The following is a 24,079-nucleotide window of genomic DNA, read 5'->3' on the forward strand; positions in this document are numbered from 1 at the left end:
GCTGAATATGCCTGACATAATTCTCCCCCTATGGAAAATAACATTTTAATGAAATAATGATTAATTTTCTTATATTTAAGAAAATATAATTGTTAACTAAATATATATTTGGATCCACATTTTTATATGATGCCTTTTCCCCTGTTGTAGAAACTGAGATGCCCCCACTTCCATCTGATAGTTTACCAAGGAAAGGTTTACCCTATGATGCTTCATGTTTTAGGGTCACCCTGGAAAACCTGGACGATCTGGTGAGAGAGGAGTCGTTGGACCACAGGTGAGATTTTTTTCACAGCAGTATACAGTCCAAGCATCAGAGTTATCTCATATGTAAGATAGTTGCTAAAACTAGAATCAGACTAAGTGGCAACACAGATGTCACACTTACAACACTCACTGAAGGCCTCTAACAAATAAAGAAGCTAGTTAACAATGCATACAGTTTCTATTAATGCAAAAATGTAATATTAATGATGGTAAGCATACTGTAAACAACTAAATTGTGTGTTCTACGAGTACCATAGTCTTAGTTACTCAAATTAGAGCAATGTATTTGCTGCTCTGTGCTTACACATATACTAGTCTTTGATTCCGAGCTTGGACTTTGATGAGAAGAAACATCTTGGAGGGAAGAAATCATCATCTTTTTATTTAGGATAAAAACGTCATTCGTTGTCTTCTGTGTTTCTTTTTAAGGGTGCTCGTGGTTTCCCTGGAACTCCTGGACTCCCCGGCTTCAAGGGCATTAGGGTGAGCACATTCTTTACCCACAGAAGAGAAAATGCTGATTATTTTTAGTAAAAACCTCAACTATATTTAAACTCCTGGATGACGCATATTTGCTTCCAAATTCCTGGAATTTGCCAGAGTGGAGAGCGAGTTAAAGAGGAAAGTGGCCGGAAAGTAAAGTGGGGTGTAGTTTGTTTTTTTGTTTGTTTGTTTGTTCATAGCTTCCACGAAACGAGGATCCCTGCAGAGAAAATGGTATAAAATGGGTATAACTTAAGAGGTGTTTAAAACCCTCTGAAGATCATAAAATTATTAATGATGGAAAGTACGTGAGAGAGCATCTAGTTCTTTATCTTTCCCTTTCAAGTGCAGGGAAGTTTAGTGACTTACCTAGGGCAACAGAGGGAGTTTGTTGTGAGCTGGGGCACTGGGACTCCATTCTACTGAAGCAGTCACAAGATTCACCCAGGGGATATTAACTGAAAAGGTATAAGATGTTTGAGTTGACCAAACACTGTAATGGAATAGTGTTTTAATAATAAGAATTTGCCTTTCAGGGTCACAACGGTCTGGATGGGTTGAAGGGACAGCCCGGTGCTCCAGGTGTAAAGGTAAACACTAAATCAGAAGCAAGTTTTTAAAACAATTGATAGTAATTTACTATCACCATCAAAAAGTTTATTTTTACTGAAGGCTACTCATGTTCTGAATCGTATCTTATTTCCTCTTCAGTACTTTAAATCCCTCCGTGGTGAGGACTATGGGATTCCGTAACGAAAGGCCAATTATTAATAATATTTATTTAATTCAATATCTATTAAACAACTGAGATAAAAAATAATATCAGTAGTTTCTTCCTCCATTTCCTTTCCTTCTATAATTTCAGTCAATCTCTGCAGCCCAAATAAAAGTAAATAAACATATAATCAGATATTAGAACACTATATTATTTTAAACTGTAAATTCTCCTTTGCCATGCACTAATTAGATAGGTACATTCACGTCACAATACACTTTTCAACCTCTTTCCTGTGATTTATCTGTGCACACTCAAAACATTTTTAATTAGGTAATTAAAGTCTCAGAAGTGTGTTATCTCTTGGCTGGGCTCTTCTCTGACAGTTTTCAACGATAAAATGTTCTCTCTCCTATTAAGGAGATCATGTGATATTAAAGTGAATACCAACGTAATTACAAATTAATGAGTAACGAATACTCGTGGGACCAGAAATGAACATGAATATGGAGAATCTGTTCTAACGTTCCAGCTGCCACACAAATGGATAAGGTCACACTCATTCTCCCTAGAGCCTAAGATAATAGCTCAGACTACCAATCACAGCATCATAAAATGTTGGGACTACAAGGTGCTTTGGAGACGCTCTCATTTTGCAGATGGGGGACACTGAGGGGCTTAGAGAGAGCGAGTGACTTGCCCGAAGTCACACATCTAGTGGTTAGTAGGGCACAGGCTAGAACTGCTGACCTCCACTCTAGCACTTACTTGCAGAGAATCCACTTCAGACAGACTCCTAGACGTGAAGGGTCCTTAAATGGTCTCGCAAACCAGGTTTCTTCTACATCTAAATTAGATGACCTTGAAGGAACGTTCCTTTTCATGTGCCGTTGTATTAAGTTACCACCACTACCCTCACCAACATGGTTTTTACTTGAGATAAGAATGTAGATTGGAAATAAATAAGACCGTTCTATAAAATATTATGAAGCTTTAAATGTTCATGCATATTTTATAAAAATAAAAACATGGAGTGTTCAGAATAACTTTAAAGACGGTAAATATGGTTATGTTGAAAGTGGTTTATCTTATCTCTTTTTATGTTATCATTCCTAATATATGAGCCTAGTCTAAACGATATCCAAAATCTAAGGGGAAAATTGAGGAAAGGGTAAATAACACTCGACCGCATGTCCCTAATACTGTGATATTTGGTATTATCTAAATAAAAGCCCATATCTTATAAATGTTTAAAATATATGTGATTAGCATCATTGAGAAACAGTCTATGTAAGAAATGTTATAAAATATATGAATAGTTGAAATTGAAGTCATAGTGTAAAAATTACCCAATCAGAAAGAAAATAATTGATACATATAATGAACCAAAACTCAATCCTTTTCCATGTAGGGTGAATCTGGTGCCCCTGGCGAAAATGGAACTCCAGGTCAAACAGTAAGTATTGATTACTTTATTGTAAATTGAAAATGTGTACACTCTTTGCAAGCTGGAACTTCTTTAATGTTTTTGCTAATTACCATTTCCCTTGGCATTGTATTCTTTGATATTTTTCTAATAGCCTTCTGCATAGTTAATTGAAATCCATTACCTTTTAGTTGGAATTAGAACAAGACCTATTTATTTCTAGTGGATTCTTGCACATGTTGGAAATTGGAAAAAGCAAATGATGCCTGTAACTTTTTCTTAAATTAGCATTCTGGATTTCATGGGAAATATTTCTGCTTCTAGGGAGCTCGTGGGCTTCCTGGTGAGAGAGGACGAGTCGGTGCCCCTGGCCCAGCTGTGAGTGCTTCCACTTTTTCAAAATCTTCTAATATGTGCCATTTAACTTTCCACGTGACTTTTTTCTTTATTTCCTTCATAGGGTGCCCGTGGAAGTGATGGAAGCGTGGGTCCTGTGGGTCCTGCTGTAAGTTGTGACCCTGAAGAATTTGGAAGGGATTGAGAGTGTGGGATGGGAGCTGTCTTCTTTATTAATTCCCTATGAAAGAATACATTTTAGACACCTTACCAAACGTTCTACGCGGTCATCGGAAGGTTCTATTTATAAGAACTACTATCCCTGAGGCTTGTAACTGATGTATAAAGTAAAATCTACCTCACCTGGGATACCTGCAACGTCTCCCCTTCAATAACATACCAATGACAACAGACAAGCTGTCAGTTTTCTCTTTGCCAACATTAAATAAGGTCATGTCACTCCAAGCCACTTCAGTCCTCTGTTGTTGTTTTGTTAATTTACTGGGGGGCAACTTCTTACCACCTTCTCCTTTGATTTCAGGGTCCTCTTGGGTCTGCTGGCCCTCCAGGCTTCCCAGGTGCGCCCGGACCCAAGGTAAAAACCACTGGTGACCCTTGTCATTACCTTGATAAACATTTTATCATGATGTAAAAGATAAGGACTGTGTTTGCATATAGATAATTACAGTACAGGTAGCTTAATTAGTCCCTCCTTCAAAATGGATACAGAATGACCAGTTTTCTCCCTCTAAACTTGAAATAGATGATCTCTCTGTACCTGAGTACTATGAGCACAGATAGAGATGACAACACAGAAACTGATCCCCTGGGACTCCTCTGGGATATACTCCCAAACTAGTTGGGTCTGACTAGCTGAGAGCCAGAGTCTCTACCAAGAGAGACAGAGGTAGGTGAAGACAGCAATGATAGCCAAGATGGCAGAACCAGGCTGGGAAAATAGGAAGACAAACCCAAATCCATGGTACTAGATCAGATAAAGGAAATGACTGCAATTCTGGAGAAATCTCATAAAACTTGGTGACCTAGAAACAGAAATACGCTATTTCATTATTTGCTGACTAATGCCTCGGTGTCCTTCCTGCTTTTAGGGTGAACTTGGACCTGTTGGTAACACTGGTCCCGCTGGCCCCGCGGGTCCCCGTGGTGAAGTGGGTCTTCCCGGTGTTTCTGGCCCTGTTGGACCTCCTGTGAGTAGCCACTGTTGTTAACCTCATTGAGCACAAGGAAGAAAACAAAAAGAGTGAAGGTGAGGTCCAAGAAGAACAGAAATACGCCTACGAACCATATCTTTCTCCCTTCCTTTTCCTCACAGGGCAACCCTGGAGCCAATGGCCTTCCTGGTGCTAAGGGTGCTGCTGTGAGTATATGGCTAAAATGGGCTGCTGTGGTTTTAAAGGTATTTTAATGAATGCTGTCTCTCCTGCCAACTGCCTCATGATGGACCATGTTGCATTTCTTTCCCAGGGCCTTCCTGGTGTTGCTGGGGCTCCTGGCCTCCCTGGACCCCGGGGTATTCCTGGCCCTGTTGGTGCTGCTGGTGCTACTGGTGCCAGAGGACTTGTTGTAAGTGGTCATGGCTGATGCTTTCACCATTCTGAAATACCAGCTGTACCATCATTTCATCCCCATCTAGACTTCCTCTTGTTGTCCTCTCTTCCTTATTTCTTCCTTAGCAGTTTTAGTTTGTATTTCTTCTATAAGTTCATGCACATGTGTGTATACTTTCTTACACACACGCGCATGCGCACACACACACACACACACACACAGACAGACATACTCCTCCTGCTATCCAGAACATTACCCAAAGGTCAGTGAAGCACATTTCTATTATATGAGTCTTGTCCTTTCGACCAAGACCATTCCCCTGTAGATCATTTAAATACGAATTGAGCATATTTCTTAGAGAACTAAAGGTCTCTTTACCTTGATTCATAAATAGTCCCTGATGTTTGTTTTCCAGAGAGTTATGACAAATGTTTGTCATTTGACCACTGTTTTGTATTGGACCCTAGGGTGAGCCTGGTCCAGCTGGTTCCAAAGGAGAGAGCGGAAACAAAGGCGAGCCTGTAAGTAGTTTTATAATCACAATTTTATGGAGTTACTACTTTTTCAATCCAAAAAGTAATACTTTTACTTTTTTTAAGTTATTAGTTTTTATTCTAGCTACATATGAACACAAACTTTATTTTTCCTGTGTCCCTCTCTTTTGTTTTTTTCATTAAATAGGGTGCTGTTGGGGCCCCAGGTCCTCCTGGTCCTAGTGGTGAAGAAGGAAAGAGAGGCTCCACTGGTGAAATTGGACCCGCTGGCCCCCCAGGACCTCCTGGCCTGAGAGTAGGTTCCAAATGCTCTTGACACCCAGACACACCAGAAGTACCCATTCATTGGGAATTGGTCAGAATTACCAAGTACGTTTTCTAGATGAAGGAAACATCTGCTTTCCATTTGCTTTATTAAATCACTGACTTTTAATTTGATATGTTATAAAATGGGTCTGGAAACAATGTTGACCTACTTTTGCAGAATGTTTCCTCCACACATTCCTTTGGGCTTTGGATGAAGTTTTTTGGCTTGGTTTGTAATTGTATCTCTCCCTTAAGGGCATCAAGATTTCTTGTATGCATGCCACATTTCAATAAATTCTGCCCTGCCTGATATGAGGATTTTCTCCAATTCTCTTCTGTTTCATGTATTTTCTTACAGGGAAATCCTGGTTCTCGTGGTCTTCCTGGAGCTGATGGCAGAGCTGGTGTCATGGTAAGTTGTCTATTACTCATATCCTGGGAAGGAACTGGATGCTTCTGGTAGTGGGTATGTCATTGGCGTTAACAACTTCTCTCCTCCCTTTTCTTTTTAATAGGGCCTTCCTGGTAGTCGTGGTGCAACTGGCCCTGCTGGTGTCCGAGGTCCCAGTGGAGATTCTGGTCGCCCTGGAGAGCCTGGCCTTATGGGACCCCGAGTAAGTTTCAGATGGATTTTGAGCAAGTCACACCTAGCACTGTTTCCTTTTTTAAAGGGATAATATTTGAAGGCAGCAATAAAAAAAATCAAAAGTTAATTCGTTAGTAGACTTGCTGATAGTTCCCTTTTTAATTTAACTTTATCAAAGCCCAGTAGATATTTTGACAAATTTATTTCATAAATTTCCTGTTTATTACTTGATACAATGGCTATGAGGTTTTTGGAAGAATAGATTTATTTTAATATATCCAAATTAGGTTGGTTCTCCTATCAGCATGAATCTTTTATCTCAATTTGTGAGTTTTATATAAGGTGTTCATGAAATGTATTAGGACTATACATTATCAGTTTATTAGATTCATAAGTGAATCATTTTTCCAGTGATCACAAAGTGCTATAATGTATTCAGCATCACACTAGCTATGGAGAAATGACCTTTAGATCCGTACACACTCTAATCCATAGCAATAGAGTAATTTTTGCCTCCATTATCTCTTACGGATGAGTATCAACTGTCACTGTACTATAAACAAGTAATAAAGACACCAAATATAGCAATTAAAAAAAGCCACTTTGAAAATTGCTTACTAAAAGTATTTGTTTTTCTATTATAAGGTAAAAAACATATACATTTTGCCCATATAGTACATTGCTCAACAGCTTCTTGAGATATCTTTAAATGGGATCAGTTGCACTAAAATTCAATAAAAGGAAAGGCATTAAAACTAGAAAGGAGAAAGTTTTCAGAGCTCTTTCATACCTCCCAGCTAGTGGCTAATACCCCTAATGTTTTGCCCTAGACAACAAACAAGAAGTGGGAGAAAAGTGCTTTTGTGAGATTTCAGTTAATTGTAGCCTTGAGTATATGTGTTAAAGTGCCAATAGGAAAGCATCCTCATTTGTTTTATAGGGTTTTCCTGGTTCCCCTGGAAATATTGGCCCAGCTGGTAAAGAAGGTCCCGTGGTAAGTATCGCTTGTATTTTCAAGGACACATTACACCTTTATCAAGTCTATTCTGTAGCTTATTTATACGTGAACACATTGAAAATAAATGTCAGCTACATACGTATCGGGGAATGCAAAGTAGTAGATTGTAATTACAGAGTCCGAATGAACACAGGAGCAAAAGGAGAGAAGGAAAAAGAGAAACACAGCAGGGGAATATTGGAGAGGGTGACAAGGATATGAAAAGAGAGGAGAGAGAGGGAATTGTGTTCATATGAGATTGACTTGGCTGTGTGTGTACCAACATCCTATTTAGAAAAGGAAAGTTTGACACTTTATACAGGAAGCGCTATACATTCAGAAAATAATTCTGTTTCATCCCACGGCAGCCTCACAAGCTTGAGGTGGTGAGATCCTGTTGATGTTGAGTAAACCTTAAATAAACTCTGGTTTCAGGGTCTCCCTGGTATTGATGGCAGGCCTGGACCAACTGGCCCAGCTGGAGCAAGAGGAGAGGCTGGTAACATCGGATTCCCTGGACCTAAAGGCCCCACTGTAAGAATCACCACGACCTCCTCTCCCTCAGCACTTTTTTGCCACATTTCACCAAAACTCTATCATTTCTCTCCTGCCTCAGTCCACTCTATCTCAAGGGGGGTCCTTTCAAAAAAGGACAAGAAAACTGCACAAGAAAACTGCAAGCCACTTACCACAATAAAAGTTGACCTCCAGTGTATTATTGTGCTTCTGCTGAAAATCCACATCCTGAGTTATGTGCTCCTGCAGACATTAGTGTCCTTTATTGTATCTGGAGCTGCATGATGGTGGATCATGCCTTAAACAACAGAATTCAAGGACTAGGAATCTAAAAAGGAGGGGGAAAAGGGCAAGAAATTCACATTTCAAAATTGTCATGATTAATTTGACATTAAATGTATTTTTTTTAATGTTTATTTTAGGGTGATCCTGGCAAAAGTGGTGAAAAAGGTCATGCTGGTCTTGCTGGTTCTCGGGTAGGTGCTAACTTCTATGCGGCTCTATGCATGTAGCATTCACGTAGGATACACATCTTTTGAGGCCATCTGATATCATTCCATCACTTTCTTTCTAAGATGGCATCCCCAAGGTTCCTTTTACCATCACAGAATGTCTTTTCTCTTTAACCACACTTACAAGGCAGTGAGCTATAACAAATCAGAACGTATATTAAATCAAAAATATTTATGGCTACATTTGGTTGTTATTTCATTCATTTTGTGATTCAAAGGCTATGAATATGCTAGTAGCATTTCTATGACTTTCATAAATTGCCTTCATCCGTGGACTTCCCATGAGCCATATCAGTAGTTAGTAGGTAGTATTTGGGCCTTGGCTGGGGACCCACAATGTGTTTAATTCATGCTAAAATGACAAGCTTTGTTTTCAGGGAGTGACACACGAGGGAGGCTTTGGGGCAACTTAAATTGTCTGACTCACAGGTAACTAACTCTGAGCCTTTCTGTTAAACATTTTAGGGTGCTCCAGGTGCTGATGGAAACAATGGTGCTCAGGGACCTCCTGGACCACAGGTGAGTATTTCTCCCACTCTTGTTCTATTCTGCACGAAAATGAATCCAGTCCCACAAAATGGCCATCTCTTTTCTTCCAGTCTAAAAGTTACGCAGCTAGATAGCAATGGTGGCATATATCTCTATTTATGTAATCTTTCCTATCACTTTCAGGGTGTCCAAGGTGGAAAAGGTGAACAGGGTCCCGCTGGTCCTCCAGGCTTCCAGGTAGGTCAGCTAAAACACACGGACTACTACTTTTGGTCAGACTATCCAGCTGTAAATCACTACAACACTCTCCCCCACCACAGAGAACATGATTTCAGATCTGCAGCAAAGAAGGATACATTTTTCTCGAGACAGACTTTTCTGTAATCCTTTAATAACACACAATGGTTCGTGATCCTGTTGATATCAGATAGTTCCCCCAAAAACCAATGATTAGAAAATCCCCCAAATATAGCCATAAAGATTGAGGCTTGTATTTTTTTCTTCCAGGGTCTGCCTGGCCCTGCAGGTACAGCTGGTGAAGCTGGCAAACCAGGAGAAAGGGTGAGTAAGACAAGTGATAGTAAATGCGCCTAAACTTGGGACTTTCCCTCTCTGTAAAGCCCTAAGGCAGTGCAATTATAATATGCAAAAGGAAACGTCATATTTCATATGTTAATGATAGGGTTCTACATATGTTGGTTCTGATGGAGAGAATGAGCCAACTTACTCATTTTCATTCAAATTACTTTGTTTTAAGGATTGAAAGAAACCTCACATTATGGAAGTAGAATATATCATGACCATTCCATTTAATAGCCTTACTTTTGGTATTGTTCTTGGTAATGTTAAAATACAAATTATTTCCCTCCCCATAGTGAAAAAATAAATGCACTGATTTTCCATCAAACTAGACCCTGAAAGATTGCTTTTAATGTTTTTCTTGGCATTCAGACATGACACTGCTATTCACAATCAGGGCATGAGTTCTGAGTCATTTTATCTGTAATTGTGATGAATGTGCCCCAATTCAGTTACATTCTGTGGCCTGCTCTCCTTTGTCAACAGTGGGGCACATTAAGGAGACAGCTGGTCAGTAATAAAGGAGATACACTTGGGTATACAATGAACTAGGTAATGTGCAGAATATGATCATTTCTATTAAGAAAGCAGTCTGTTATGTAACCAAAAATAGGCAATGTCTGATACCGTTCATCATTATTATTTGTTATAGTATCAGAGGAGATAGTCTTTTGTCACTTTTTAAAAGGCAATAAACTAAATAATGAGAAACTAAAATTTTCTGATACCAGGTTCTAGGATAGATATATATTTAATATCAGTGGCATTCTCACTTTTTAAAATTTTTCCATACACTACTGAAAGCTCTCTTGTTCCTAATAGCCTGTGTACTTATACACTCATGTGGATAGAGTCTATCTGGCTTTATTTCACTCTCAAAATGTTACTAAATATTACAAACACAAGTGGATTCAGAGAACATACATAAATTTCACACTTTATTTATTCTTATGTTTTGCCTAGGGTATCCCTGGTGAATTTGGTCTCCCTGGTCCTGCTGGTCCAAGAGTAAGTGTTACTTAAACTTTCATAAATTTCTGGCAGTGTTTTTAAAACAAATAGTGCTTTCTCTTAAAAACTACTGATGACTTTATAACAAATTCCTGACACTTCTGTAGTCAAACATAATCTAAAGAGAACATTCGATTTCTAAATTGATAGTAGACTTTTTTATGTAATTGCTCATACTTATTCAAAAACCACAGGATTATCAGAAACATAAATGAACTAATATATGTATTATATTCAGTGATTTATACAGACAAGTATAATATATTTATGAGAGTGGCTCAACCTGAGCTAAGGAAAAGTAACATCTTACTAAGATTTAAAGTCAATTTTTGCAGTGTGTTGGTGTTCAGAGTCTAAAAGCGGAAATCATACTTTTATTTTAAAAATTAAACAAATTGATGTAGTTTGTCTGTGGTCATTAGAATAACTGGAAAGATTAGCTGGCCCCTAAAGTGTCTTGTTATGTGGCTAGTTACCACATAGCTAGGATACCCAAACAAATTTAGTGTGGTAGAACCACAGTACCATAGAACCAAATTATAATAAGGGTCTTTGAAACAGTTGCAATGTGGACTTACGTGTTAAATATTCTGGGCCATAGAATGCTATGTTGTAGTGATATTTACATGCAAATTGGGAGATAGATAGAAAGATAGACACATATACAAATACACACATCTTCATATATATATTCTCTGTGTAACTATATTAGAGCTGTTACATCATTATTGCAAGCGGTTGTAAAAAAGAGAGCATAGATATGAAATATCTAATCTTATTTACATCTGGCATTGCTATTCACCTAAAATGATGTAATCTTTCCCTTCGAATACCGTGCATAACTGGCATCTATTTTTACCTATGGATCTATCACCAAAAAAGGAAATGAATTCCAAAAGTTGAATACTATACTCTAGAAGCAATATATTTTGGAGTTGTAGCCATAGAATATTAGAACTGAACTAGCCCTTAGAGATTCTCTCATCCCATCCTTTCATTTTACTAGTAGAAAAATTAAGGAAAACATAATTGTAATTTGCTAATAAATGGCAGAAGCAGGATTCAAAAGCTAAACAGGTGTGAACTCTGATGGGTAAAATGGTATCTCTGAAAGTGATGAACTTCTCCTAATCCCTTTTTCACAGGGGGAGCGCGGTCCCCCAGGTGAAAGCGGTGCTGCTGGTCCTACCGGTGCAATTGGAAACCGAGGTCCTTCTGGACCCGCAGGGCCCGATGGGAACAAGGTAAAACTTTATGCTACATATTGCTGGTTTGGCCCAGGAGGCTTCAGAATAAGTAAATCCTTTACAATAGTAAATGAATTGTTTCTCAGATTTTTTTAATTTACTTCCAGTTCTGTGATGATTTCCACCTCAGTAAATAACAATCTGACTCCAATAGACCTGCACTATTCCAAAAGAAGCAAAACCCCAGTGTTCTAAACACATAAATGAATTAGTATGGGTTTTCACTCTTTTCTCATCACTCTATGCATACTTTTGTCTTAATCTAGAGTGAACTCTTTTTGAGAATAAACTTTTACTTTCCCAACATCCTACTTCAGAGAGTAAAATTTCAAAAAGTAACCTAAATTTTAATAATAAGAGAATTTTATGATGATAAAAACTAACTGGACAGTACATTCATCCCCAAAACACAGGCCTGAAAACTTGTGTTTCACAAGAGAATCTGTGGCTTAGATCTTAAAATAGATGGAATTACACATTTCTGAAAAACAGATTACTTCAGCCACAATAAAGAGAAGGCAACTTATATTACTTCTGATTCTTCCTTTAAGGGGTAAAGATTCACTATAAAAAGCTATTTTGGTATATGGAAGGATATTGGAAAAAAATAAAAATAAGGTAAGAGGGAGAGAGGAAGTAAGAAAGGAAATATTGGTTCCGTAAGAAAGTACTTTCAAAGGGTTTTATCTCAGAAGCTAGTCAACAGGTTTTAAGTATGTGGAATTGTAAGGTTTTATAGAAAAATGGAACCTATAGTCCCCACTCTTAAGAAGATTAAAATGTAAACATCTCCCCCGTTGATGAGGTCTCTTTCCACGTTTCCTGTCTGGGCTAAGAGACTTAACCTTGAGAAATGTTTTGCCCACAAACATTTTTCACTCTCTGTCTCTCATTGTCCTACCCTCTCCTTTCCCATGCCTGCCTTCCTTAAGAGGATTGGGAGCAGGTTATAGAAGAATCACAGGCACCCACTCCCACTACCCTCTTCTCTTTAGTCACCGTGTCATTAACAGCGTCTCCCTCAGTTGTAGTCTCCCTCCTTTCAGGAGGCCTCCTTTGTGTATCTAAGCAGACAAGAAAGCTATCCATTAAATGTTTAAATTGGAATTCCTCAAGAGTTTGGCGCTTCATTTTCTTCTTTTACCACAGAAATAACTGATTTCACATGTGTTTGACTCAAGGGCGAACCGGGTGTGGTTGGTGCTCCCGGCACTGCGGGCCCATCTGGTCCTAGCGGACTCCCAGGAGAGAGGGGTACTGCTGGCATACCTGGAGGCAAGGGAGAAAAGGTACCCTCTCACTCTTGGACCTTAATATATGTTGTTGGTGAACTCTAGCAAAGAAGGCTGCACAAGGTTAACCTTTTTTTTTTTTTTTACAATTCTTGGCAGGTGGTCTGGTAGCATTTTGATATCTATGTATATACATTTCCCTCTGCCACCTAGCACCTACGCATGTCTAAACTCACTAATCTGGCAAAATTCCTTGCTACCATGGAATTTCATGCAAACAGATGGTGTTGAGTAATACATGAGGCTCATTTTAATGCCACTAACAATAATGCCTCAGCCTGCCCTAATTAATGGGAAGAAGCTATATTGAACAGCTGTCAACCGTGCTGCTGCATTAGTTATGCCATAAGAGTGATCAGGCACTGAAGCCCATTGTGGTGTTGCCTTATAATTCTGTCCACATCAATTTGTACCTTGCTTGATTATGCTTCAGGAGGGTGTATGGAAATTAGAAGAGAATATTTAATACTAATCTGGAAAGAGTCTTGAATTATTTTTTCCTTTTTTTTCCTCATTCAATATTTTACACAATGGTAGGGAATCAAAACATTACTAAAGATCTTAAATGAATAAAGTTATTTTAGCATCTTTTGTAAAAACACTGCAGATTAACTTCAATTCAAAAATTTGGCTGGAAAACAAAAAGTTGCTCTTGCTTTATACCTTCAGGGTGAAGCTGGTCTCAGAGGTGATGCTGGTAGCCCAGGCAGAGATGGTGCTCGTGTGAGTAGAATTCTGTTTGTACTCGGATTGTTTTGTTTTGTTTTGTTTTACATTTCACTCAATTCGAGTTGAGAAGCTTTCCAAAACTGAACTGACAAAAGAGGGATTCAACTTTCGTAAAAGAGTATTCCACACCTTCCTGGATCTGTGACTAAGAATATCATTTTACATGTTCCAAAAAAAAATTCAGAAGAGGACTCATCCCCTTGAAAATCATAGCCGGAATTTTCTACCTTCCTTAGTGTTAACTATACCAAGTACAAACTAGAATCCAAAATCTCTAGGTTTAATAGATTAAGTTATCATAGGGCTAATAATTCTTACACTTTAAGAAGCCAGAACCTCTAATAAGGTCCTATTTATTCAAATGTATACCCTAAGAATTTATCACTCAAAGAGCAGCCCCAAAGATAAACTGTTAATGCCATGGAGATGCCAACAATAATCCCATAAAGGTATAATAATCCTACCTAGACTGTTGACATCATCCGGGCCATAAGCCACTTTGGCTCTTCTCACCTCCCCTTCAGTGCTGATAACTCCGTGTGGCACATCCATCACAGTCCTTTCTCTGAATCACACAGCCCTAACAGTTCTTAGCAAGGCCAGTCATTTGCTACTCTCCAAGGAATTTTATCTTCCCAGTTCCTAACCTGCCTATGACTTAGACATTTCCACTAGGGTACTGAGACTTCACCACCAGGGTACTCTCCTCCTGAGAGGAACTTCTAATAGTCTTGATCATTAGAACTGAAATGTATCCAAGGCTTTCTTGATGTCCACCCAGAGTGTCCAGTGTTCAGTCACTGTATAAGCACAGCAAGGGGAAACGGCAAGGGTCATTTTTGGCGGTATGGGGGTGTTATTAATAAGACTTGTTCTCTTTTTGGTACTAGGGTGCTCCTGGTGCCGTAGGTGCCCCTGGTCCGGCTGGAGCCAACGGGGACCGGGTAAGTACGCATTTTCACTGAGTGGCAGCTCTCTGAACCGATAGCGGTATCTAAAATTCCCTGCCACCCTGGCCCTAAAGGGCCCCAGCAATTCATTTTTATGGCTTGGTATAAAGCCCATTTATTTAAAAACATATCTGTTATGGGGCAGCAAGAAACAAATGCTGTGTGTTTAAAGTTCTCTTTCCCTTTCTATAGACGTGCCAGTTATCTGATCTATACTTTAATCCCTATCATTTGTTTTAAAGTCTTTTGGGGTTGCCTGTTAACCATTAACAATATCCTAATGCACTGAGCCTTCTTGAAACCTTCAATTGTGAAAAAAAAATCAATAAAATACACAGTGTACCCATTTCACATCGAACAGTCCACTTAAAATAGACCTTATTTATTGTTGCACAAATTGCAGCAAATAGATCAGCCCCGTGTCCACCTAAAAATTAGAATGTCCTCCTCCTAGTATTGTGGGCACCGATTTATAGTGTTTTTGTAAGTGTTTGGCCAATAGCATGCCACCCTCCAAAATGAATACAATGGTACGCAGAGTAAGAATCCATTTCATTTTTCTCTGTGAGATGTGAGTTCATCACCTCTTTGGATACAACTGCAAACCCTGACAAGAGCCCACTGTCCACCTCTGTTCCCTCTCCCTCCTACCTCTTTGAGCATCTGTGTGAGGAACACTGACAAACTCATTTTTGGTCTCCTTACAGGGTGAATCTGGTCCTGCTGGTCCCGCTGGTCCTGCTGGTCCTCGTGGTAGCCCTGTAAGTAGAAACCTGGGTCATTTTAGACACTCATAACATATAGGCATAGATGACTCTAAGATTGCTGAGACATTTTACAATTCCTCCTCCCACCTAGGGTGAACGTGGTGAGGTTGGTCCCGCTGGTCCCAATGGATTTGCTGGTCCTGCTGTGAGTATCATGTAATGAAGGTTAATCTGAAAACACCCCCCGTTAGCAAGTAGAGTGAGTTGGAATACCTGAACTATAACTGTTGCTTCCCAACAGGGCGCTGCTGGTCAACCTGGTGCTAAAGGAGAGAGAGGAACCAAAGGACCCAAGGGTGAAATTGGTCCTGTTGGTCCCACAGGCCCCGTTGGAGCTGCTGGCCCAGCTGTAAGTTGAATTCACTGATGGTCAACACAGCCTGTGCAGTTACCCATGAAATCTTATAACTCAACACAAATCAATCGAGTGCCTACTATTCATCAGGGAACATACCAGATGGAAGACAATTTCAAAATAAGAGTTAACAATTGCATACCACTTTACACATTATAAAAGTTTCATAAATATTGTTTTATCTTACCTCTTTGATTACCCTTAAAAGTGGTAATACTGAAGTAAGGACATTTATTTTATATAACACAGATATTCATTTTACATTTCTAGATTTGATTCTAATAGACATGGGAATGATCCACTTGAAGAAAAGAGTAACATTTATAAAGATTGTTTTCTGATTTGACCATCTTTTTTTTGTTTCCATTTAGGGTCCAAGTGGTCCCCCTGGTCCTGCTGGAAGTCGTGGTGATGGAGGCCCCCCTGTGAGTATTTACAATGTATTTTGATAATTTTTCTTTCTTCAGAATCTATTACGGACAACTTGAAAGTCTGGAAATTTTTGGTAATTTGGACTGTAATGAGAGTCTTGAGATTCAAGCTAATTTTATTTAAAGAAATTCTGATATTGAAGTTAAGATCAGATTCATGGAATGTTAACTTAATCCCAGCTGGAACTCAGTGCACTATATGTGGCTACCACTTCACTTGAGGTAGTAATAACCAAAGGTTACCCCAGGTAGTTTGTGAAATGGGTGAAATATTTCTTTGGTACCTTTTATCCTTTTGTTGATTCCCCCCTTCTTCTGCCTGATCAAGTCCTTTCCCTTGGTGTCCAGTGCTGTTACACTGACTCCCTAGAGACCCAATGCTCCCCAGGAATGAACTCCACTGACTCCTCCCTCCTCTCACTGGACAGCAGTTAATACCCTTGGTTTTTTTATTATACCTTCCTCTGTAAACAAAATTACTTAGTGTCCATTCCCTTAGCACCCAGCCAGGTGGTTAAGAGTTATTAATATATATGCATCAATGTATAATAATGGTATAGTGTCTTGTCTTCTTGCTTTTACAACCATCAGGTAATATGTTAGCATTATAAAAAGAACTATCAGAGCCTTAATGCAAAATACAAGCACTGCAACTGGGGGCATGCTGGTCAGGAAGACGTGTAGAGATGGATCTTTGTGGTCCTGGTTAAATAGTACCCTATCTGAGGCTGTCACTACCTACTCTTTGGTCCATTCTTGGTCACATGTATTGAGGATTTTCCAAGGGAGAAATTTCCATCTTATTCAGATTCCTGGAGTTGGTGCTGACTATGGAATTTTAATGTACTTGGTTCTTAGGGTGCTACTGGTTTCCCTGGTGCTGCTGGACGGACTGGTCCTCCTGGACCCTCTGTAAGTAAATCACTTCAAAATGTGTCTTCATTTATTAACTCTAGCCAAATTCCTGGCCTCTAGTAGGAAACTGGTAAGAAACTCTATGACAAACATGCTACTAATATTTTGCTATTACTTTCCTAATCTGAAATCAGTTTTTCTGAATCATTAAGGCAAAATCATCAGAAATCATATTTTCTAATATCAGTTTAAGAGGCTTTTATTCATGTGAACAGAAGTCCCCTTGTTCCCTTTTAGGGGCATGGTCTCTTTGTTAAAAATAAAAAACAGAACAGTTCTAGTCACATATCAGATATTTCTATATCTAATTACCCTTTATGGCCAACATTCTGCCTCCGTTGTTAAAGTGTAATTGTTCCTGAATTTAAAGGTGGTTTGGCCTCTAATTTAATTCTGATTCAGACTCTCCTGTCAGGACTCAAGAGAATTTAATTAATTACCAAGGATTAAGTCTTCCGGTTAAGGTTTCAAGGAAAAAAAATAGCAAAGATGTTGATTTCTTGGAATCCTTTCACAGGTTCATAACAGAAAAATCTTCATTCCCTGTAGGCATTTAATTAAACCTAGTTGAGAGCATATGTGATTCCTCAATTATGAACAAAATGCCTGTATTGGTTTTCTTCAAAAAGAAACAAGCAGAGTCCTCCAAAACCCAAAGTCCCACTCATTTACAGCTAACTCATATAACTCCACATAGTTCTGGTTCCAATATGCCAGGTGACTGGTAGCACAGCACTGCTTTTCCTCACAGACATTTGCCATAGCCTTTGCCTCAGTTGTTCACTTTATTACAGTCTCAGGAGAGGAAGATGAAAGTTGCTTCCTTCTACAAGAAAGGTTGCTAAAAATTCTAAACATTTCTCCAAAATGACCAGGATATTATTTTGTTGCTTCAAATTGTCTGCATCTTAACATTTAGAACCTCAGCTGCTCTCTCCCAGGTCCATGACGATTAACAGAAAGTAAATAACCTCATATATTTGCTCACAGGGTATCTCTGGTCCCCCTGGTCCCCCTGGTCCTGCTGGAAAAGAGGGACTTCGTGGGCCTCGTGGTGACCAAGGTCCAGTTGGTCGAAGTGGAGAAACAGGTGCTTCTGGCCCTCCTGGCTTTGCTGGTGAGAAGGGTCCCTCTGGAGAGCCTGGTACTGCTGTAAGTGATTTCAAACTCCTCCCTCTTAATACCTTGTGTTGAATTAATATAAATCCCTTACACAAATCTTCAGGTGGCATATATTTGTTGATAAGTAACGCAGGCTTTCAAATAGAGCTCAACTGAGCCAGGAAATCTATCCAACAGATATTGAGGTGTCAAGACTTCAGCAGATGCTCAGAAGGCACTTGATGGAGACAACGATGAGTGAGGGAACTCACTGTTTTATCAATACCTTTAAGCTGTTGAGGGTACCTTACTGGTACTACAATTAGAACAGAATCCCATTGCTGTGATCGCTCTACTGTAAATTAATCAATCTCAGTAAGCTACCAATGTTTTAAACATGCAATATGCAGTATTATTGCTACTCTGACATGTGGCTTTACTAGACCTGGTGCAGTTAGAGGCCAAGGTCAACATCTGCTTCCCAGCATAAATTCTGTAAGAACTCTATTCCCTCACTCCAAAATGGCTTCATTAATCCCAACCACATATTTTTAAATGTTGTTTCATTGGTCTCAAGGAGGAACCAGATACAAAGAAATATACATGCTAAGATGTAAACTCATTGTCTCCACTAGAGAAAAGATAGCCAAAGATATGTTCTACTAACAGGAGGTCATTAGCCTTTTTCTAAACTAAAGATAAACTCATTCTCAGAATCCTCAACCTCAAACCTGTGTTATCTCCCAGGGTCTTACAGTAATACTCAGTATTTTTACTGTTGTTTAGGGACCTCCTGGCACTCCAGGTCCTCAAGGTCTTCTTGGTGCTCCTGGTTTTCTGGGTCTCCCTGGCTCTAGAGGTGAACGTGGTCTACCAGGTGTTGCTGGATCTGTGGTGAGTGTTTGACACCATTCTCATTCTTATTAACATAATAAAAGATTTAAAAGCTGCCACTTCAACTGTGACAGATTGATCACTGAATAACTCCACTTAAGATTTTTTATTCATGGCATTTTCTTTATACAGATCACATGTCACTTATCTAAGAAGCTTTAATACCACCTTACTTAGACACATGCTATAAAGACACAGCTTAACATTATGCAGAACAATTTTTGTTCTCTTTACATGCTGAAAAACGATATAAGCTCTAATTGCATTTACTCCTCTGCAATATGAAATGCTAGCATCATTTATCCTGTAGGAAGAATGAAACTCTGGAAGTTCTGAATCATTCCATTAAGCCTAATACGTGACAGCAACTAGGAACCATCTAATCTCCATAAACTCTCTCAACTTTATGAATTCATTTTATTTGGAATATCAGATGAAACTAGGCTCACCTTGTACAGAGCAACATTCCAAAAGTACAACATTCCAAAGGCTAGCCATCTAAGTGTGTAGGAGGAGGGCAAGGATGACACCAATGACACTTCTTACGATTCTGTGGCCCCCTCACTTCCAATTTACCTTCTCTCTTAAAACTGGAACCCCTGGCTAGGATTGCTTTGGGAGAGTGAGAGTGGTACTCAATCCAATGAGAGAAATGTTGTCTTCTCTGCCTCTTTAGGGTGAACCTGGCCCTCTCGGCATTTCAGGCCCACCTGGGGCCCGTGGTCCCCCTGGTGCTGTGGGTAATCCTGGCGTCAATGGTGCTCCTGGTGAAGCTGGTCGTGATGTGAGTCCAGCATTTGGTTTGTAAAATATAACCTAGCAGTACTGCATTGTGTGCACCTTTGTATCCTGAGCTGAGGTCTACATCTACTAACCACTCCCAGTATTGAAACAACTAAAAATGACTTGGGCTGGGGAATGAGTCTTTAAGCAGCATCCTTCAAGTTGGTCAAAATATTTAAAAACAAAAAACAAAAACCTAAAAAAACTCTAGGTTGGCAAGTTCTCGTTCCTGTTTTTTAACAGTCTGAAAGGGGGTTCTCTATCGGGCACTGGGAGTGATGACAGTGGATGGCTGAACTGTAGGGGGCCAGTGGGCTACAGAGCCTCCCTAACTGCCTTAACTGGTGTGGTGTCTTCACAGGGCAACCCTGGGAGTGATGGCCCCCCAGGCCGTGATGGTCAGTCTGGACACAAGGTCAGTACGTCTCATCGTTGTTCTCTAGCTTAAAAGGGACTAAAATACAGGCCAGATTGATGCTAAGCTTCATTTTTACCGTTGATAGGGAGAGCGTGGTTACCCTGGTAACGCTGGTTCTGTTGGTGCTGCGGGTGCACCTGGTCCTCAAGGCCCCGTGGGTCCCACTGGCAAACATGGAAACCGTGGTGAACCTGTAAGTTCATAAATACCAGTCCCTTAATGCTGTCATCCTCAACAGGCTTTACCTCTAACCTCCCCACACTGGGGAACTGTGGGGGCCTAGGGAGGAGGATCTTGGGCTTGGCTGATCAGTTGTGTTTTTCTTTCCCAATTCACAGGGTCCTGCCGGTGTCGTTGGTCCCACTGGTGCTGTTGGTCCAAGAGGTCCTAGTGTATGTACATGGTGAAGATTTCTGTACAACATTTAGGATCAGTCCACACTGTCCATTAAGAAGATAAATAATACACAGACTAGACTTTATATTTTTAAAAAAATTTAGTCCATGTTGAGAGTTGCTACAAATACCTTTTAATCTCTATTTCAAATCTCTTCTTTTTTTGTATTAAATAATCACAACACTTAGCCACTTTACAAACAACTCAACTAAAGCAGATTAAGGAAAGAGATGGAAGTAGCACCCACACGGCTTTTAGACATTTGCTTGTCTTCAATTATCTTTGTAAACAGATTAAGCAATATTTGTAGAGAAGTGAGCATCATTTTTTAAAGGTAAATGTCCTGTCCCTCTTTTTCTTTATAGGGCCCACAAGGTATTCGAGGTGATAAGGGAGAACCTGGTGATAAGGGGCCCAGAGGTCTTCCTGGCTTAAAGGGACACAATGGATTGCAAGGTCTTCCTGGTCTTGCTGTAAGTACAATGTGGATATCCAGCATGTGTACAGATCTTAAAGTCCTTCAACTCAGAATGAACTTCCTCAAAATTTCACTACTATTGTTCTAAAATGTCCTACATCATATTCATTTCCCATTCTCTGGCTAACTCCATAGCTCAGAGATAGTGCTATTTCATCCCAACATGAAAAGGTGATGGTTAGAGGAGACAGAAATATACATATATTAAAATCTCCTGGTAACAATGTCCTTCAACCCCACTTAAAATAAATATAATTAGGGGAATGACTAATATTGCACTTCTGAAATAACTTGTAGAAAAAAAATAATTGAATATAATAGACATAATGAAAGAAAAGAGCCCCATTTTATATTTGCAATTTTCTCAATCCAGAGTCCACTGAAACTAAAGTTTTCCATTCAATTTTTTGAAATCTATTTATCAACACGTGTTCTGAAAGTGTGATTTTCCTGTTCTCTCTTTAAAGGGTCATCACGGCGATCAAGGTGCTCCTGGCTCTGTGGGTCCCGCTGGTCCTAGGGTAGGTCAACTAAGAGATGCTTATCTCTGAAAAGAGCCTATGGCAGGCAGTGAGCCCCGGACCTCTTCTCCCTTATGGGGTTTTCGCTGGCTCACATACACTTGGTGTCCTTCTTTCCTAGGGCCCTGCTGGTCCTTCTGGCCCTGTTGGCAAAGATGGTCGCACTGGACATCCTGGTGCAGTCGGACCTGCTGGCATTCGTGGCTCTCAGGGTAGCCAAGGTCCTGCTGTAAGTATGATTTTGGGAAATAATGTAGGGCATCACTGACCTAAGGGAATATCTTCTTTAGACTAAACCAAGACAATTACAACAACACATTAAAAGTAGTCCCCCACTTCCATATGTTTTCTAAAATATATAAAAATTGTCTGTATGTAATGAGCTCTTTAAGCCCATCCCTGCAAGTATGCCAGGGAGCAAGCTGTTTTTTAATGAACTTGATTCTTTTTTACTTATTAGAACATGCTTTTGTGTGAATCTCAGTGGAAAACCTGTTGTCATTGTCTCTCACTATAACCAAATGCAAAGCTTCCTCTTTCTTACTTACACTTTTGCAGGGCCCTCCTGGTCCTCCTGGCCCTCCCGGACCTCCTGGCCCAAGTGGTGGTGGTTATGACTTTGGTTTTGAAGGAGACTTCTACAGGGCTGACCAGCCTCGCTCACCACCTTCTCTCAGACCCAAGGATTATGAAGTTGATGCTACTCTGAAATCTCTCAACAACCAGATTGAGACTCTTCTTACTCCAGAAGGCTCTAGGAAGAACCCGGCTCGCACATGCCGTGACTTGAGACTCAGCCACCCAGAATGGAGCAGTGGTAGGTTGAGATGTCCAACCAGAATGACGCTTCTCACAAGCTGGGCTTTTCAAAATCAGTTCCCATTGATATTTAAAATAAAAAGGTATTTAGGTAAAAATTGTATTATGTGAAATCATACCCGCTTAATAAAACATTTTCTTCTCCCAAACATTTTCTTCTCCCAAGTGCTGGGAGAGAAGATTGTCTTGATAAATATTTTTGCCCTTTTCATGCTAATATGTACCCTGATTTGATTTTCATGGAGAGGAGAGGAGGAACTGTCTAATTTTGAAAATAGCCACCCTATTTCTGTTAATGTGGAGTAGACAATATAACAGTACAATCAAAAATGTTACTTATGGGAATCAGAATTTTTGACTAGCAATTATTAGAACCTGCGTTCCACTGAATGAGAAGTTTTATGATCTGGGTCTTGTTTTTTTAAAAGGTTACTACTGGATTGACCCTAACCAAGGGTGTACTATGGATGCTATCAAAGTATACTGTGATTTCTCTACTGGTGAAACCTGCATCCGGGCTCAACCTGAAGACATCCCAGTCAAGAACTGGTACAGAAATTCCAAGGCCAGCAAGCATGTCTGGGTTGGAGAAACTATCAATGGTGGTACCCAGGTAAGGAATCCTACAAACATTCTTTCTCCTACTAAATAATATCTTGTTAGGGTTATTTGCTTTTTAGCCCTTTACCAAAATGGGCTTCTTAAAAGAACCTGCTCTGTTTTGGGGTTCAGTTATATCCTGGATCGCACATTAAAGACACAATTCAGAAGTTATTATTCACATGTGACTTAACTGATAATCACTGGAGAAACTGACTAATGTCATTTAGTGTGAAGGAGTACTGGCCAGCATGTGGTCCAGTACTCATCCCATGCCACATGTATTTTCAAGATATGAGCTATTCTGAATTTCTAATTAAAAGTCTTCATCAACTTTATTGGTGGGAATTACAGAAAAATAAAGGGGTCTAAATCTCTACCTCCTTGCTCTCTTATTTTAAAAAAGAAACACACACACACACACACGTTTGTGTCTGTATATATACACACATACATATAGGCCTATATGAGTTTCCTTTAAAAGTACAAGTTCAGATCTGAGTCCATTATTCCTCTCTATACCAGACTATTTTTTTAAATTTGACTCTTAGTATCTGAGTCCTCCATTTAACTGGAATGACCATCTTATTCCCTGTAGTTTGAATATAATGTTGAAGGAGTAACCACCAAGGAAATGGCTACCCAACTTGCCTTCATGCGCCTGCTGGCCAACCATGCCTCTCAAAACATCACCTACCACTGCAAGAACAGCATTGCATACATGGATGAGGAGTCTGGCAACCTGAAAAAGGCTGTCATTCTGCAAGGATCCAATGATGTTGAACTTGTTGCCGAGGGCAATAGCAGATTCACTTACACTGTTCTTGTAGATGGCTGCTCTGTAAGTAATAGTGAAATATGGGAACATTTATTTGGGAAGTGGGATAATGGAGCATAGACCATTAAATGAACAGATGAATGAGAGACCTAACTTATTTGATTTTTCTTTCATAAATGTACTTGTTTAAATTCAGATGGTAAATCCAGAGTATTCTTATCAGATCTTGCCTTCTGAAATTTTCTGAAATACTGAAATATATACTATGTTCCATGTATTAGTTATTTGTCTTTTAATATGAGTTTCTTAAATGATGATG

At 39.5% G+C, this 24,079-nt stretch overlaps 1 protein-coding gene across 1 annotated transcript in view; it reads left to right on the forward strand.

Moving 5' to 3' along the window:
• Window positions 1–24,079, forward strand: part of COL1A2 (collagen type I alpha 2 chain) — a 35,469-nt gene that overhangs the window by 9,813 nt on the left and 1,577 nt on the right. Inside the window, exons 10-51 of the mRNA XM_057731089.1 lie at window positions 224–277; window positions 697–750; window positions 1,287–1,340; window positions 2,877–2,921; window positions 3,216–3,269; window positions 3,352–3,396; window positions 3,769–3,822; window positions 4,337–4,435; window positions 4,561–4,605; window positions 4,713–4,811; window positions 5,264–5,317; window positions 5,478–5,585; window positions 5,955–6,008; window positions 6,112–6,210; window positions 7,123–7,176; window positions 7,615–7,713; window positions 8,118–8,171; window positions 8,673–8,726; window positions 8,880–8,933; window positions 9,204–9,257; window positions 10,239–10,283; window positions 11,432–11,530; window positions 12,715–12,822; window positions 13,495–13,548; window positions 14,445–14,498; window positions 15,212–15,265; window positions 15,363–15,416; window positions 15,513–15,620; window positions 15,998–16,051; window positions 16,916–16,969; window positions 17,963–18,124; window positions 18,860–18,967; window positions 19,644–19,751; window positions 20,112–20,165; window positions 20,254–20,361; window positions 20,507–20,560; window positions 20,930–21,037; window positions 21,510–21,563; window positions 21,685–21,792; window positions 22,122–22,380; window positions 22,811–22,995; window positions 23,581–23,823. Coding sequence (XP_057587072.1) covers window positions 224–277; window positions 697–750; window positions 1,287–1,340; window positions 2,877–2,921; window positions 3,216–3,269; window positions 3,352–3,396; window positions 3,769–3,822; window positions 4,337–4,435; window positions 4,561–4,605; window positions 4,713–4,811; window positions 5,264–5,317; window positions 5,478–5,585; window positions 5,955–6,008; window positions 6,112–6,210; window positions 7,123–7,176; window positions 7,615–7,713; window positions 8,118–8,171; window positions 8,673–8,726; window positions 8,880–8,933; window positions 9,204–9,257; window positions 10,239–10,283; window positions 11,432–11,530; window positions 12,715–12,822; window positions 13,495–13,548; window positions 14,445–14,498; window positions 15,212–15,265; window positions 15,363–15,416; window positions 15,513–15,620; window positions 15,998–16,051; window positions 16,916–16,969; window positions 17,963–18,124; window positions 18,860–18,967; window positions 19,644–19,751; window positions 20,112–20,165; window positions 20,254–20,361; window positions 20,507–20,560; window positions 20,930–21,037; window positions 21,510–21,563; window positions 21,685–21,792; window positions 22,122–22,380; window positions 22,811–22,995; window positions 23,581–23,823 — 3,522 coding nt within the window. The remainder of the gene's footprint in view (window positions 1–223; window positions 278–696; window positions 751–1,286; window positions 1,341–2,876; window positions 2,922–3,215; window positions 3,270–3,351; window positions 3,397–3,768; window positions 3,823–4,336; window positions 4,436–4,560; window positions 4,606–4,712; window positions 4,812–5,263; window positions 5,318–5,477; window positions 5,586–5,954; window positions 6,009–6,111; window positions 6,211–7,122; window positions 7,177–7,614; window positions 7,714–8,117; window positions 8,172–8,672; window positions 8,727–8,879; window positions 8,934–9,203; window positions 9,258–10,238; window positions 10,284–11,431; window positions 11,531–12,714; window positions 12,823–13,494; window positions 13,549–14,444; window positions 14,499–15,211; window positions 15,266–15,362; window positions 15,417–15,512; window positions 15,621–15,997; window positions 16,052–16,915; window positions 16,970–17,962; window positions 18,125–18,859; window positions 18,968–19,643; window positions 19,752–20,111; window positions 20,166–20,253; window positions 20,362–20,506; window positions 20,561–20,929; window positions 21,038–21,509; window positions 21,564–21,684; window positions 21,793–22,121; window positions 22,381–22,810; window positions 22,996–23,580; window positions 23,824–24,079) is intronic.

This window comes from Hippopotamus amphibius, chromosome 4 (assembly GCF_030028045.1).
Source record: "Hippopotamus amphibius kiboko isolate mHipAmp2 chromosome 4, mHipAmp2.hap2, whole genome shotgun sequence".
Taxonomy (NCBI): Eukaryota; Metazoa; Chordata; class Mammalia; order Artiodactyla; family Hippopotamidae; genus Hippopotamus; species Hippopotamus amphibius.